General features: G+C 26.6%; 1 protein-coding gene across 1 annotated transcript in view; it reads left to right on the plus strand.

The window, feature by feature from the left end:
* Mid1 (calcium-permeable channel component Mid1) overlaps positions 1 to 12,093 on the plus strand; it is a 70,104-nt gene extending 58,011 nt beyond the window's left edge. Inside the window, exons 3-6 of the mRNA XM_074255181.1 lie at positions 4,003 to 4,222; positions 4,413 to 4,622; positions 6,440 to 7,417; positions 12,002 to 12,093. Coding sequence (XP_074111282.1) covers positions 4,003 to 4,222; positions 4,413 to 4,622; positions 6,440 to 7,417; positions 12,002 to 12,093 — 1,500 coding nt within the window. The remainder of the gene's footprint in view (positions 1 to 4,002; positions 4,223 to 4,412; positions 4,623 to 6,439; positions 7,418 to 12,001) is intronic.
* The last annotated feature ends 4,239 nt before the right edge of the window (positions 12,094 to 16,332 follow it).

Here is a 16,332-nt window from a genome sequence, read left to right on the forward strand (position 1 = left end):
ATTTTGCTCAAAGTTAATCAATGTTGACTTTTGGAATTTAAAGTTTATTGATTGATGTGGAGAATTTTATAAAATTCTTAAATAATTATTAAATAACAATGTAATAAATTAATTAAATAAATTACTACTTAAATAAGTTTTTAAAAAAGAATGTAACAAATTAGTACTTAAATAAATTTTTAAATAAAAATGTAATAAAATAATTAAATAAATTTTTAAATAAAAATGTAATAAATTTATTAAATAAATTACTATTTAAATAAATTTTTAAATAAGAATGTAATAAATTAATTAAATAAATTCTTAAATAAGTATATAAAATTAATGTTAAAAAAAAATTAATTTGATTAAAGTAAAAAACTTTTGATTTAAAAAACAATTTTTAAATCAAGTTAATTTTTTCTACTTGATTTAATTTAATAAAATTCTTTAAAATTACATTCTTAATTTAAGAATTCCTTTCATAAATCATTTATTTCATCAGAAGAGAAATTAAATTATTCTTTTTTAAAAATAATTGTTTTTTTCGATAGCAAATTATTTACTAAGAAATTGTTACGTGAATAAAAGTATTTTTTTTTTTTTTTTTCAGTGTATGATTTCAGAGAATATGAAAATATTTGTGAATAAAAAACATTCAAAATTTGTCTCTGTCTCTCTTTCTCTCACGCGATTTAGTATAGGAAAATTTACTACCCTAAGATAATTTTGTTTTTTTGAATGTAGAAATTTTTTTCCTCCAATAGGCATCAATTAAGCCAATCAAAGAACGTTCGACCTGAAAAATGAGCCGTGCGAACAATAGTAATAATACCTCCAGTACCTATCATCCCTTTCCAGGAAGGATAAACTGAAAAATGCCTCGAACAATGCAATACACAACTGGACCGTGTTGAGTGGGATATTTTCTGGAATGCCACCTGTGTGTCATGAGTTATACTCGGAATTTCGCGAGCCACGCCCACTCCCACCCTCCGCGTTTCATTTTTATTTCATTGTTACCGCACTAACATTAACTATTCAAAATTTTTCACAGCAGAAAAGTGTTATTTTTCCATCAGCAGAGATTTGGAGTCTCACGCTGTCCAATTACACGCCCTAAGGGCGCGTTTGCCGGCTCCTTTTAATCTTAGGCCCGCGACCGCGACACGCGATTTAAGCAGCCTTTGTGTCACTTTAACTTGGGGTTTTACCGCCCTTTCAACTGGTTGCTCTCCCTTCTTTGTCTTCATCTCTCTCCTGAGCTGCTTTTTCCACTTCCACACACTCGAGCCAAATGATCGCTGTGCTGTCTGTGTTTCTAGGCCTCGAGGCAGCGTTCACGAACAAAGATTCTCGTGTTAACACGTGCTTGCTCCAAGTTTCACCCTACAAGTGAGCCTTCTGAATTTCCTCGTTTTGCATTTTTACTCTTTTGATTTTTTTTAAGGGGAGAAATAAACCAAAATATTTTCTGATAAAAAGCTTTGTTACCATTTTAAATATTTGTTTAAAATTAAAAAAACTTATTTTATTGTAAAAAATATTTTTTTTTCTTTTTATAAATCAATTAAAAAATTTTTAAGATTAATTTTTTTTTCAACTAACTAATATATAGTGATGCTAGTAAAAAACTAGCAACCTTGCAGTCACTATGTGAATGCCGTGACTTGTGAACTATAAATAAATAAAATTTTGCTTTATTACATAATGACTTTTGTTAAATTGCACTGTACTTCTTAAATATTGACATTTTTAAGAATATAAGCTCATCTTGATCTTACACTCATTAAGAGCTTTCATTTGAGTACCCACATGCATTTTTGATATATTTGTCATATATACATATATATAATATATATTTTAATAAAGATCCAAGCTCATCTCGATGTTACACTCATCGAGAGCTTTTATTTGAGTACCCACATGCTTTTTTGAAGTATTTTTTATATTTACATATATATAATATATATAAATATATAAAATATATGAAAGATTGATGTGGGTACTCAAATGAAAGCTCCTGATGAGTGCAACATCGGGATGAGCTTATATCTTTAAAAATGTCAATAGTTCACAAGATACCATGTCATTTCTTAATTATGTATCAAGAGATAGAGAATTTTCGAATGCAGCCTAAAAACTTATCATCATAAATTGACTATTGATTATAATGATATGAAACGATGAAAAGGCACAACTCCAGATCCAGACTTTTTCAACGATACGAAATTTAACCATAAAAACCCATTTTATCATATGAATACACTGGCCACAATATTTTGTTTATTCTCTTGATAATATAGATTAAAAAAAAATTTTTTTTTTCCTTAAAAAGTCAATTAATAAATTTTTTGTATCAATTTTTTTTTTCAGCTCATATTTAATGATGCTAATAAAAATGATTATTAATTGTTAAATATACTTATTTATATTATTATTTTTATTGCAATTAAATTTTTTAAGATCCATAAAACTTTTAAACTTTTAAAATGAATTTAAAAAAATTGTTTTGGCTCTCTGAGAGCTTATCTATCATTACTTTTTAATTTAATCTGGACTTATATGAAAATTGGCAGCATCGAGAAATTTTTTCACGAGTTTTGACGGGAATCATTAATGATGATAATAATTAATAATGATCTTACTAAAAATTACGGATTACAGATGGCTGAAGAGTTGGGGGTTGAGGGTGGATTTTAAAAGTATGTAGGTCAGGCATTGACCCATCTCATTGGTGACCCGAGCATGCCCGACCTCGGTAGGAGATCAGGCTGTTGGGCAGGGCGTTGAGAACTAGGTGCGGTAGCACCCGGGGGTTGCTTTACCAACTCGATGCTCGAATAAATTGACCCACTAGTGGTTTTTCTTCAGGCTACCGAGATGCTATTTTATTATATTATATTATATTATATTATAGTATTGGGCGAAGACTCCCCGAGGATAAGGAAATTAATTATTCCGTTCCCCTTCCATTCAGTCCGTTATTGAATACCGGCCGTCAATCGCCGGCTTCGCTGAGCTCTAAGTTAAATTTTATCGTTTTTTAGTAAACAATTTTTTAACTTTACATCGCTATTTTAAAGTCTAGATTTTTATTTGTTTATTTTTTATTATAAAGGCAAATATTTTATAATTAATATACGCTAATAAAAAAATTAAATTAATTTGCGAGAAATATTCTTGAACTATGAAAATAATTTTTAAAAATTTATTTTCATTCGAGAATTTTTTAATTTTTATTCCAGAAAAATAACTAAATTTTTTTATAATTATTTTTTTCATTCAAAAATTTTGGTAATTATTTACAAGTGGGGTCAATTTCAAATTTGTTCTCCTGCTTATTTTTACGACGCATTTATGATGAAAAATGTCGCGAAAAAAAAAAAATGAAGATTTTGATAACTTTTTCGTCTTGAAAAGTTAGAAAAAATTTTGGCTCTCATGTTTTTGAATAAAATTTCTATTCTATCTTTTTTTGATATATTTTTTTTTAATTGTTTATTTTTTTATGTATTTAAAAAAAAAAAAATATATCAATAAAATTAAATAGAAATTTTGTACAAAAAAATGAAAATAAACATGGTTGATCCCACACGGAAAGAGCAAGATGACACTGGATATCATCCCAGATTATACTCAATGATATCTGTGGTGAAAAAAAATTTCAGATAGTAACTAAAAAAATCTAGATTATACTGCGAGATATATGGATTATACTCATTATAATCTGGATTGTACTAGCTACTATTTGAATTTTTTTTCACTCAGTATAATCTAGGATGATATCCAGTGTAATCTTGTTCTTACCGTGCACTTGCAAATATTTATCAAAATTTTTTATTAAAATTAAATTAATTTTTTTTTTTAGTAAATTTTTTTTTTTTTGACAAAAAAAAATTTTGAGCGTAAAAATGTATTATTATCATTAATAATAAGAGTCGGTTCTTTTTATAAATACGATTAATATTAATATTGACTCATCCACGTATCTAATAATTTTTTCCATTGGTATATTTTCAGGAAGCGTATCGAAAATGGGTGTGCAGCTCCCTGGTGCCTTACTTCGCTCATGAAGGGCCAGCAGGATCCTTGAGCTCGGATCACAAAATAGAAACGAGGGTTAGGCCCTGCAGGTCCTTCTGCCAATCCGTGGAACAACGCTGCCCTTATCTACTTCCGGGAGATCGTGCACCTGCCTATCCTACCCAGTACGCCGGCGAGCCTACCTTCCTTTGCAGAGGTAATTTTATCACCATTGATCATCATTACATTAGTAATCAGCGATTGACCAATTGACCAATTAAGAAGGGTAAATTTTACGTGGTACCCTCTCAAGCAAACGATTGGTCAATTTTCGCCTAACAAAGGACGAAGTGAAATAATCGAGTGGTAGGTTAATGTATTGTTATTAATGTTGATGTTCCTTCTAGATCCTAACATTCCGGAGACGGGCGAACAGGCGACGAGAGCCCTGCACGGTAACGAGGAGGAGGAATGCTGCTTTCGCGTTTGTTCGGAGGAGCACCCAGGACTGGGTGTCTGCGCGAATTGTACTGACCGCAAGCCTCGTGGACGTCGGTTTCTTGGCGACCCTCCCACCGCTCCTCACTGTGAAACTTCTCCTTCTATTCAATCTACAGGTATCCCGGGATTTATTGCATCTGTAATCTAATATCTATCGCTATTGAATAAATAACTCTTTCCGACCCAAGACCCAGCCCGAGACCCAATTTAATGCCGATACCTAAATTACATTACACTTTACACTGCTATCCTACAACTTTCAACCTCCAACGGCTATCTAAATGCTACCCTGAGCCCAGATTACCTTACTGAGAACACATTTATCTTTCGAGGTATCACCTTTTTATTATCCGGTTATCTTACTTGCCCAATTTTTCAATTTGATCTTTTCAATCTGCACATATAAACATTTTATTATTATTATTATTATTATTATTATTATTATTATTATTATTATTATTAATTTTAATTTTTGTTAATAATACTAGCAGCCTTGCAGTTACAATGTGACTGCCGTGACTTGTGAACTAAAAATAAATAAAATTTTGCTTTATTAAATAATGACTTTTGTTAAATTGCAATGTACTTTCTTAACTATTGATGTTTTTAAAGATATAAGCTCATCTTGATGTTACACTCATCAAGAGCTTTCATTTGAGTACCCACATGCATTTTCATATATTTTTCATATATACATATATATATAATATATATAAATATATAAAATATATGAAAAATTGATGTGGGTACTCAAATGAAAGCTCTTGATGAGTTCAACATCGGAATGAGTTTATATCTTGAAAAATGTCAATAGTTCACAAGGTCATTTCTTAATTTTGTATCTAGAGATAGAGCATTTTCGAATGCAGCCTAAATACTTATCATAATAAATTGACTATCGGTGAGAATGATATGAATAGGTACAAATTTAAATCAAGTCATTTGTAATGACATTAAAAACAAAACCGATTTGATCATATGACTATCCTGGAGACAAAATTTTTCTTATTCTCTTAATAATATTGATTTAAAAAATATAAAGAGTTATTATTATTATTTTACATAAATTTTTAAATAAGTTTGTCATCTTCCATACAATAGACAACTTTTTTAACTTATTCATGAATTGAAGCTTTGCCAAAATAATAAAAACAAAAAAAGTTTTGTTAGCAAATACACAACATTACTTTATATAATTCGTAAAAATATACTAATATATCTATTTTAAAATCAAGCAAGATTACCGTAACTTCCGAGCTTTAAATTATAAATGATCTTTTTTATTTTAACGCGCTTTCAACTAGCGTTACTATTAGAGCATAAAAAACGCAATTTACTTCACAATAAAAATGAAATAAACTTATAATAAAATTTTTATCTTTTAAAAAATGACTTATGAATTCAGAAACAGAATTTACTTGCATGAAATGCAGATTTTTTAGATTACTTTTATACAAAATCTCTGTTAGATATTTCATCTTCTTTTTATTTAAGTCGTAACTTACAAATTTTTATTTTTTTTTATTTTTTCAAGTACTTTTCAACAAGTTGTTAAATTTTTACAATTATGTTTGTACTTTACAATAATATTTTATCAAAAACAGCTAATAAAACTTTTTTACTAAAAAAATATCAAAATTACACAATATTTAAATGACATATACAAATTTGATATTAATTCTAAAATCTAGTAAAAATTAAAAAAATTTTTAATTAATTTAATTAAAACTAAAAAATATTAAAAAAAATTTTTTTCAATTTTCTGCCCATAGAATTTTTCTTAAATTTTTTGTAACAATTTTTTACAAAAAAAAAAAAAAATTTTTTTTTCAATTTTTTGCTCATAAAATTTTTTAAGAATTTTTTTGTAACAATTTTTTATAAAAAAAAAAAAAGAAAATAAAATTTCAACCCTAAAAAATTGTCTGTGAAGGTCAAGCAAACAGTCCCGAGACGTCCTCGATGGCGCCCCCGTCGACCATGAGTGCCTCCTCTTGCAGCGGCGGAAGCATCAGCATAGTCCAGCCATCTTCATCAGGCGGGCCATCTTCATCGGGCGCCTCAGTGTCCCTGGTCTACCTGCTGTGCATCTGGGCCGTGGTTGTTTCTCTAACAACTGGGCAAACGTTGTTCCCGTGGAGCCCAGCGGCGACAACGGCGGCCACCGCGAAACTGGTGCTGCTGCACAGAAATTACGTGCCTCGACGTCCCACCGTAATTAGTCGTACGGAACATCAGCAGAAAAAATCGCCATCAGTCTATCCATTAACGCTCCACTTAAGTAATCATATAAACAATATTATTAACATTATTGCCAACAATAATGCTATTGGTGATAGAAACAACAACATAACTTTGAACATAAACATAAACACTATGATTATAATTAATATTAATATTATAATTAAAATTAATAGACATAAATGTCTTACATTAGCGTCATTACAGATGCCAGCACAATGTAAATTAAAATTATTATTATTTTTATTTATATATTACCGAAACTGGTACTCATCCTTTTCACACGTGTCCTGGTGGTGGTCGTCGAGAAGAAGTTGGTTGAACACGTGGTTAAATGTCATTAAAATTAGTAATTACAGTTATTACAGTAGTTACAGTAGTTACACTAGTTATTATTATTATTATTATTATTATATTAATAATAACAGTAATAATAATAATAATTATAATATTATCGATAATAATAAAACTAATAATAATAATAATAAAAATAATCGCGGTATTATTAATATTATTGTTTTTATTATTATTATTACTATTATTAATATTAAAATTTGTAACAAGGCCAACGAGCGTTATTACCCGCGGGTCAGGTGGCGCTCAAGTCGTCATCGTCATCGTTATCGTTGTTGTTGTGACGGAAGTCGTGGAAATAGCGCTAGGAATATTTGTAGTTTTAATAGTTGTATTTATAGTAGTTGTAGTGATATTAATATTAATATTAATGATAATTATAATGATAATATTTATTTAAATAAATCGAAATTAATAATAATAAATAACATAAATATTAATAAATCGAGAAGAAGATACAGGCGGTTCTGTTACTACAGCCCCTGGAAATGGAAGTTAGGGGTTTTGTAGGAAATTTTTGGATATTATGATATTAATATTTAATATTTAATAATTAATAATAATAATAATAACGGGAAAAAAAAAAAAAAAAAAAAAAAAAATTGTAAGCTGGAAATCATGTTGATACTTCTTGGCTTCCGGTAACCGATGACAGGGTCAGGCCAAAAGTCTGCGTTATCACGTCGACGAGTAGCTAAGTCGGCCAATAAATAAATTATTTTTACTTCGATTTGCACACACAAGCATTTATGAGGTAAATTTTGAAAATCTGGAGTTTTTTTTTTTTTTGGCAGAATTTTTTAACCGAGTTTGAGTCTAGAGCGAGAGAAGGGTAGAAAAATTTACAAACAATCGAGGATTACCGGGTTTATTTATGCGCGAGCAAGTGGATGTATTTTGGTTGTGTATTTATGATAAATGGCAAATAGACGGGTGTTTTGGTTGCCAGATTCAGTTTTTTTGGTTAAATGCGGATAACGGAGATACGATTGACGATTAACGCGTCGACGGTTCTAGTGATAGTTTATTGATAAATGGATAAATTTGAATGGTTATTGTTGAGAGGGAAATATTTATATTATTCGGAGGTGAGAAAAATAAATGGAAATAGCAGATGAAGAGAAAATTTTGGGTTTGGTTTCATTTTTTAAATTTTAACGCAAGATGGCGATTTGGAAATTTAAAAAATGCCTCTTTGGAAAAGTACGGAGATAGTCTATAATACTTGCGGGGAGGTGTGACAAAAATTATAAAGTTTTTTTTTATATTTGTCCGTAAAAGAAAATTTTGAGTTTTTTTCAATTTTTCTCAAATTTTGAAAATAATTTTTATGGAAAAATTTTTTTATGGATTGAAATTTGTTAATTTATGATTAATTATCAAAATATCTATTTTTTTTTTAAACTAATTTATTTAATAATTTTTTCATGAATCTACATGGTTAGAACAAGATTACACTGGGTATCATCCTAGATTATACTGAGTGAAAAAAAATTTCAGATGTTAGCTAGTATAATCCAGATTATATCGAGTATAATTCAGATATCACCAAGTATAATCTGGATTATAATGGGTATAATCCAGATATCACTGAGTATAATCTGGGATGATATTCAGTGTCATCTAGTTATTTCCGTGTATCCTGTAATTTTCGAGGAAAATTTTGACTCCTTAAAGAAAAAATTATTGTCACACTTTCTTAAAAAAAAAAAAAAACATCTGCTATTCAATAAAAAAAAATCAGTTAAATAAAAGAAAATAAAAAAGGGTAAAAATAAAAAATTACGAATACGTAAAAATTTGGATTGAAAATAGTGATGAGGGTAGTAGATAGCCGACTGGGAATTGTGGGCGCAAAGGGTTGGAAATGTTAGAAAAAATAAATTACCAGTGTGCTTGTGTGCGGTAAAGGATGAATGGGATGGGTAGCAGATAGAGGTGGAGGATGAAGGGTGAAAAGGATTCTCGTCTCCTGTAGCCTATTGAGGGAGTTGGCAAATGGGATTAAATAGAAAGAAATAAATGAGCACACTGATTATATTTATCGAGGTATAATATGTGTTCGCTTAGATATAATACATAATAATGAACAATGATAATAATAATAATAATAGTAGTGACTATTATTATTATTAATATTATGAGCTTTAAAATTTTGGAATTGAAGGAAACGATCGGTGAAAGATTTGGAGTTTTTGTTAGAAGAAATCCTTCCTGGAATCCATGACTGTCAATTTTAGTCTTCATTAAGTCATAAGTATGAATTAACTATAACTTTTACGACTATTAATGGTGGTTAATTTTAATAATTCATCATTGCGAGAGGATGTCAAGCTTAAGTTATTTTACGGAGGTTAAATTCATAATTAATAGCTCTTAAATCGTTAACATGAAGGAAGATCAGTGAGAGATGAATAAGTAATCGGTTGTTAACGCTGGAATTTATACGTGACGCTGTTTTGTTTTATCTATTGGCTTTAATTTACCAATTTTGGTTAATAATTAACTAAGATTTTTATAAAATAAGTCTTTTTTTCGCTTAAATCGTCAGTAAGTGCGCTTTAGACAAAATGGCGGGACTTTTGATTCAAAATGGAGGTGGCGGGAAAATTTAAAAGTAAAAAAATGGTTTTTTTCGAAGCTACAGGTAAATATTTAAAAATTAAATAAAAATTAAAATCCATTTAACTTAATTAATTATATAAAAGTTTCAAACTATAACACTAAAGTTTTTCTCAGAGAAAATCTTAACTTTACTTATCATTAAATGGTTCAAGTACTTCAAGTACTTAAATTTTCCACCTTAGCTGATAATTATTTAAAAACTTACCTAAGAATATATAATTCTTTTGTAACAGCAATTAATTATTTCCGATTGAAAAGCAGTATGGTCATTCATTCCAGGTTGAATTTATAAAACCGTATATTCCGATAAATTCAGTAGAAGGATTACAATAAAAAGCCTATAAAATTTATTCCCAACGCTTCCAAGCATCCAAGTATGAATTTACTTTAGCTGCAATAAAATTTAAATATATAAAAGACATACGTACGGTATAGAAATGACTTTTATACTTTTAATGTTACGAACGATTTGCACAAAAGATTTTAATGGACTAAAACCGGATATTGTCATAAATTTATTTAGCTAATAAAATATAAATAATAAAAATAACAAAATATATATGTTGTATAGTTAAAGGTGTTATTATATGGCAGTAAGAGATAAATAATGTGTGAAAATAAATATATTTTTATTTCGCCTCCTAATTTTAATTTTTTTTTTTAATTTAATGAAATTAAAGATAAAAATCAAACTTAGATGGCGCTTCATTAAAAATCGAGCACAAAAAAAAAATAATTTAATTATTTTTATTATTATTATTATTGTGAAAAATAAATATACTCCGGTCTTACTTGATAAAGTTACAGTTGGAACCATTAAAAGCCTCAATAATATAAATAAATAAATGAAAAAAAAAAAAAAATATTAAAGTATTTAAAATAATTTAATACGTAATTATTTACCCTCGATATTAACTTCCGTCCCTTGACGACCTTTGAAGTCATTTTAACGCCCCTTTGAATCCTATACATTTTGTATGTACATAAGTGTAACATTACATATTATTATAATATATAATATAATAATATAGTGTCCTAGAATGACCGCGCACGAAACAAAGGTCACGATACGCACAAATAAAGTACGATACACATCAGCATTATTTAATTAAACGATTCGTTTAATTAACTATTAACTTTTGCGATGGTTGTGTAACTTATGCAAGACGGAGAAAGCTCCATTGTTGCCGATTGTTTTGTTACAGTTTTCAGAACTTTAGCTCGATGTGTTGTTTCGATCTGTTTTTTTCCCCTTTCGAGCAATTCTATTACGGACAAAATAATTTACTCGTTTGTTAATTAATTACGTCTGTTATTTCCTACTAAAAATGTTACGATATTTTTTAATTTTTTTGTTATTAACGCGCCAATGAATTTACATAATTTTGCGGTCAATTGAATTTATACTTTGTGTTTACGATGGGTTTGTTTATTGTCATTTTTTTACGCTCGTATGTTCGCTCGTTTGTGAAAGTTATCAAAAAAAATAACGCTGATAGAAAAATCTGTTAATATTTAATAAGATTTGTTAATTTTTTGTAAATTATTTTTTAACATCAGATAATTTAATTAATATTTTTTATCAGTTAATCAATCATTTATTAAATAAAATTTATTAACAGTTAATTAATATTTATTAATAGTTGAAAAATATTTATCAACAGCTATTAAATTTTTTGTTAAACACAATATATTAACTGTTAATAAATATTTTTTGACTGTTGATAAATATTTTTGAACTGTTAATAAACATTCATTTAGGCCCATGAATAAAAAGTAAGTGTTGAAACTCTATCATTAGAATAGATAAAAAAATTCAATAGATCAGTTAAGCTAGTAGTTTTTTTATTAAAAAAATCTAACAAATAAAATAAATAATGGATTACAGAATAATTTATTTTATGGTAAAAATTATTAATGTTATATTGTAAGCTAGATATTTATCAATTGTTAATAAATTATTTTTTAACTATTAATAAATTTAGTGTTTATTCCTAAAGAATCTTATTAAGAGTTTAAAAATAATAGTTTATTCTTAATTAATTTATTTATTAACAATTAATAAATTTTTCTATCAGTATAAATAAACTAAAAAAAATTAAATCATCTCAAATTATAACAATAACACAATTTAAAAGTTGTTAAATGTTTAGCATGTATTTTCTTTAGTGTAAATCATAATTAATAATTAAAAAGATCTTGATATTTTTGTTATCGACTTGTCCTACTGTATTATTCCGCGTAAATTAGATTTGTAAACTTGTCCGGTTTTCAGCGGCGCTGACTAGGCACCCGACGACGAGAGAACTAGACGCCGACGTAGTTGTGAAAATCCCGGACGATTTAATCTCTGACATTCACAAATGACAGAAGAATGAGAACAAGTTTCAGAAAAAAGATAAGATTAACTTCTGAGACAAACATTGAGCGAAAAATAAAGAGGGAGAGAAAGAGAGAGAGACTAATTTTAAGCAATCTCCATTTGGGAGACCCGATCAACAAAATAATTGAAACCTTTTTTTAAATTAATCAAAAGTTATTTTACTCTCTTATTTTCATTAATAATTTAAACTTCTACAAAAATACCTTTTTAACTCTGGAATTACTTTTTTCCTCGGGATTTTATTTAGTTTTTATCAAAGGCCCGAGTAATTAAGATCTTCAGCACCCTCCACTTGCTTCTATTTTATTTCAAAGACCAACTTCATATACAACAAAAATAACTCTAATAATTTATTTCTTTTGAATCGAAACTTTTAGATTAAACGGTGAAAAAACTTTTCATACTTTAATTATTTTATTACTCACGAGAAAACACGCCTGGTAATAAAAAATCAAAAGCAATAAAAAAAAAAGAGATAATAATTTTGGAAAAAAAAATTTTTTTACCCGACCGGGGCGCGAACTCAGATCCTCTGGCTATTTTTTAGCTTTACCTAACTTGAAAATACATTTTATTATTTTTCTATTAAGTTAAATAAATAATAATAAAATAAAACATAAATATTAAAGTGCCTGGCTCACAATATCAAGGTTCGACAATTTATCACAACTATTTTTGCTTTTAAATCGATTTTTCGCTGAATACAATTGGCCAATCGTTCTATTTATATCTACATAATACACGGGTTATATTTTTGTCGACACCGAAAATACGCCCGATAAATACACATTTATTATTTATAATTCAATAAATAAATCCCAGGTAAAATAATTTATGAAGCTTATTTTTATTGAATTTATCGATACGCGCGTCTAGCGAATGTTGATTGAAAAAGTGATTAATTTATTTGACGATTAGAATTTAAAATAAAATAAAAATAGAAAAATTTTCCGACCTCATTTGTCGTTGCAATATATTTTTATTATTGTGAAGTTTAATCAGCGACAGCGTATTTTTATATATTTCATAGAAATAATCTGTCAGAGAAATGGAAAAATATGTCAGATGACGGGAATACTTTGCGTGAAAAAATAGTGATTATTTTAATACGTTTTTTTTTTTTTTTTTTTTTTTTTTTCGTTTCGCTTGCAGGTAAATTTTTAATTGCTTTGATAAATATTCGGCGTATTATACACCAGGGGCGACAATAAACGTCGCCCTGATGAATAATTTGATCGTGAGGACATAATGATGTCAATATAAATTGAGCGCAATGTACCGAACATAAATGTGTGCCAAAATGGAAGGCGTTTCAATCTCTCTCTTCTACATCAGTCTCTCAGTAAATTTTTATATATATATTTGTTATTATTTTCCTATAAAAATTATCGGAGAAGTTCAAGTGAATTTTAAAAATCAAATAACTCATAAATTTAATATCATTTACAAAACAATTCTTTTTAGTGGTAAATTTAATTTGTTTCAATACGATTTTATCGTACCTTCAATCTTCGATAAATTCCCATTTCGATTTATACATCAGCTGATAAAATAATATCATTTTATTGATATTAAAAACAAACAATTGTTTTTTTGAAAATTCAATTTTTTACAAAAACAAATATTTGTATATTTTTTAAATCAACCTGTACTGCGACCTAGATCACAAAATCCCGAGTTCAACGAATACCAACAACCCCCACTAACTGATAATCTTATTAACCAAAAAGCGCGTTAATATTTTATTAATCGATTAATCAAAAATTAACCAACGACCGATTAAGTCATGCGACGGCTCATTTTACTCGTAATAACAACTAGACCAAGTATTTACTGCTTTTACCTCCCTAAAACATTATTCAAGAACCTTATTCACGAAAAAACCAACTAAATTCTCCTAATTCCTGAATAACAATCCGAATCTGAAGTATTTGAAGCCTCCATTGTTCGAAAAGATATTTGCAATGTCATTTGAATGACAGGGAGCGTAACTTGTTATCCACCCACATCTATATTTCCATCCATCTATTCTTTCATCCATTCCATCCATCCAGCATTAACTTCAGTCATCCCTTCTTTCTTTACACATCCGTTCGGCTCATTTTACACCGGTGACAAGGTCCGACTCGACATAATCACGGGCATAAATTCAAACTTTTCCAGCCACACGCTACCCATAAAACGACGATACTATCCGCGAAGTACTTTCGGATCAGAAAATCGGAGCAGATAAGGCTAAATCCGAAAGTCTCTGTCAAAGAAAGGCTGAATAAGTAATAAAAGAACAGAAAAAAACAAACACAGATAAATAAAAGAGAGAAGGGTAGAGTAAAAAGTGAAAAAGGTAAATTCAGTTGTTGTAGTAGTAATAGAAGTACTTGTATGTTGTATGTGTAGGGGTGGATGCGTACTCATACTCATACTGATGGTATGGAGCTTGAGAAAGAGAGAAAGGGTAGTTGGTATTGATCTCCCGAGTTCTGTTTCTCTCTTCCTCCCCTTCACACAATCTTTCTCTCTTCACTCGGGCGCTCTTTACTCACTGAAACAGCCCAGCTTTACTGTTATATTACTGTTACGTATAGTCTTGTTGCTCGATTTTCCCATGTCTTCTCTCATCTCTCTCTCTCTCTCTCTCTCTCTCTGCATGCACGTTCTCTAGATGTCTATATAACTTTACACACACATAAATATTTATACATGTGCAGTATCTTTGTCAGTTTTCCACTTTAGTTGTATTCATATCCATATTATCCATCCTATACCGTATACTCTCCCATCAATCGTTTTCCGGTAAAATTATTCTCATATTTACACTGTATTAACAAATATTCTATTATTACAATTATTATTATTATTATTATTATTATTATTATTATTATTATTATTATTATTATTATTATTATTATTATTATTATTATTATTATTATTATTATTATTATTATTATTATTATTATTATTATTATTATTATTATTATTATTATTATTATTATTATTATTATTATTATTATTATTATTATTATTATTATTATTATTATTATTATTATTATTATTATTATTATTATTATTATTATTATTATTATTATTATTATTATTATTATTATTATTATTATTATTATTATTATTATTATTATTATTATTATTATTATTATTATTATTATTATTATTATTATTATTATTATTATTATTATTATTATTATTATTATTATTATTATTATTATTATTATTATTATTATTATTATTATTATTATTATTATTATTATTATTATTATTATTATTATTATTATTATTATTATTATTATTATTATTATTATTATTATTATTATTATTATTATTATTATTATTATTATTATTATTATTATTATTATTATTATTATTATTATTATTATTATTATTATTATTATTATTATTATTATTATTATTATTATTATTATTATTATTATTATTATTATTATTATTATTATTATTATTATTATTATTATTATTATTATTATTATTATTATTATTATTATTATTATTATTATTATTATTATTATTATTATTATTATTATTATTATTATTATTATTATTATTATTATTATTATTATTATTATTATTATTATTATTATTATTATTATTATTATTATTATTATTATTATTATTATTATTATTATTATTATTATTATTATTATTATTATTATTATTATTATTATTATTATTATTATTATTATTATTATTATTATTATTATTATTATTATTATTATTATTATTATTATTATTATTATTATTATTATTATTATTATTATTATTATTATTATTATTATTATTATTATTATTATTATTATTATTATTATTATTATTATTATTATTATTATTATTATTATTATTATTATTATTATTATTATTATTATTATTATTATTATTATTATTATTATTATTATTATTATTATTATTATTATTATTATTATTATTATTATTATTATTATTATTATTATTATTATTATTATTATTATTATTATTATTATTATTATTATTATTATTATTATTATTATTATTATTATTATTATTATTATTATTATTATTATTATTATTATTATTATTATTATTATTGTATCTGATTCATGAAGCTTCATTCATTTTATCAGTAATGTCCGATTCTTCTTGGTTTCCCCTCGCCATTTTGCCCATTCGTATCCCGCTATCTCTCTTCAGTACGAGTACAGATTTTTAATAAATCATTCACT

This window comes from Cotesia typhae, unplaced genomic scaffold (genome assembly GCF_013202065.1).
Source record: "Cotesia typhae breed Kobodo isofemale line unplaced genomic scaffold, CoteBio_Ctyphae scaffold_13, whole genome shotgun sequence".
In the NCBI taxonomy this organism is placed as follows: domain Eukaryota; kingdom Metazoa; phylum Arthropoda; class Insecta; order Hymenoptera; family Braconidae; genus Cotesia; species Cotesia typhae.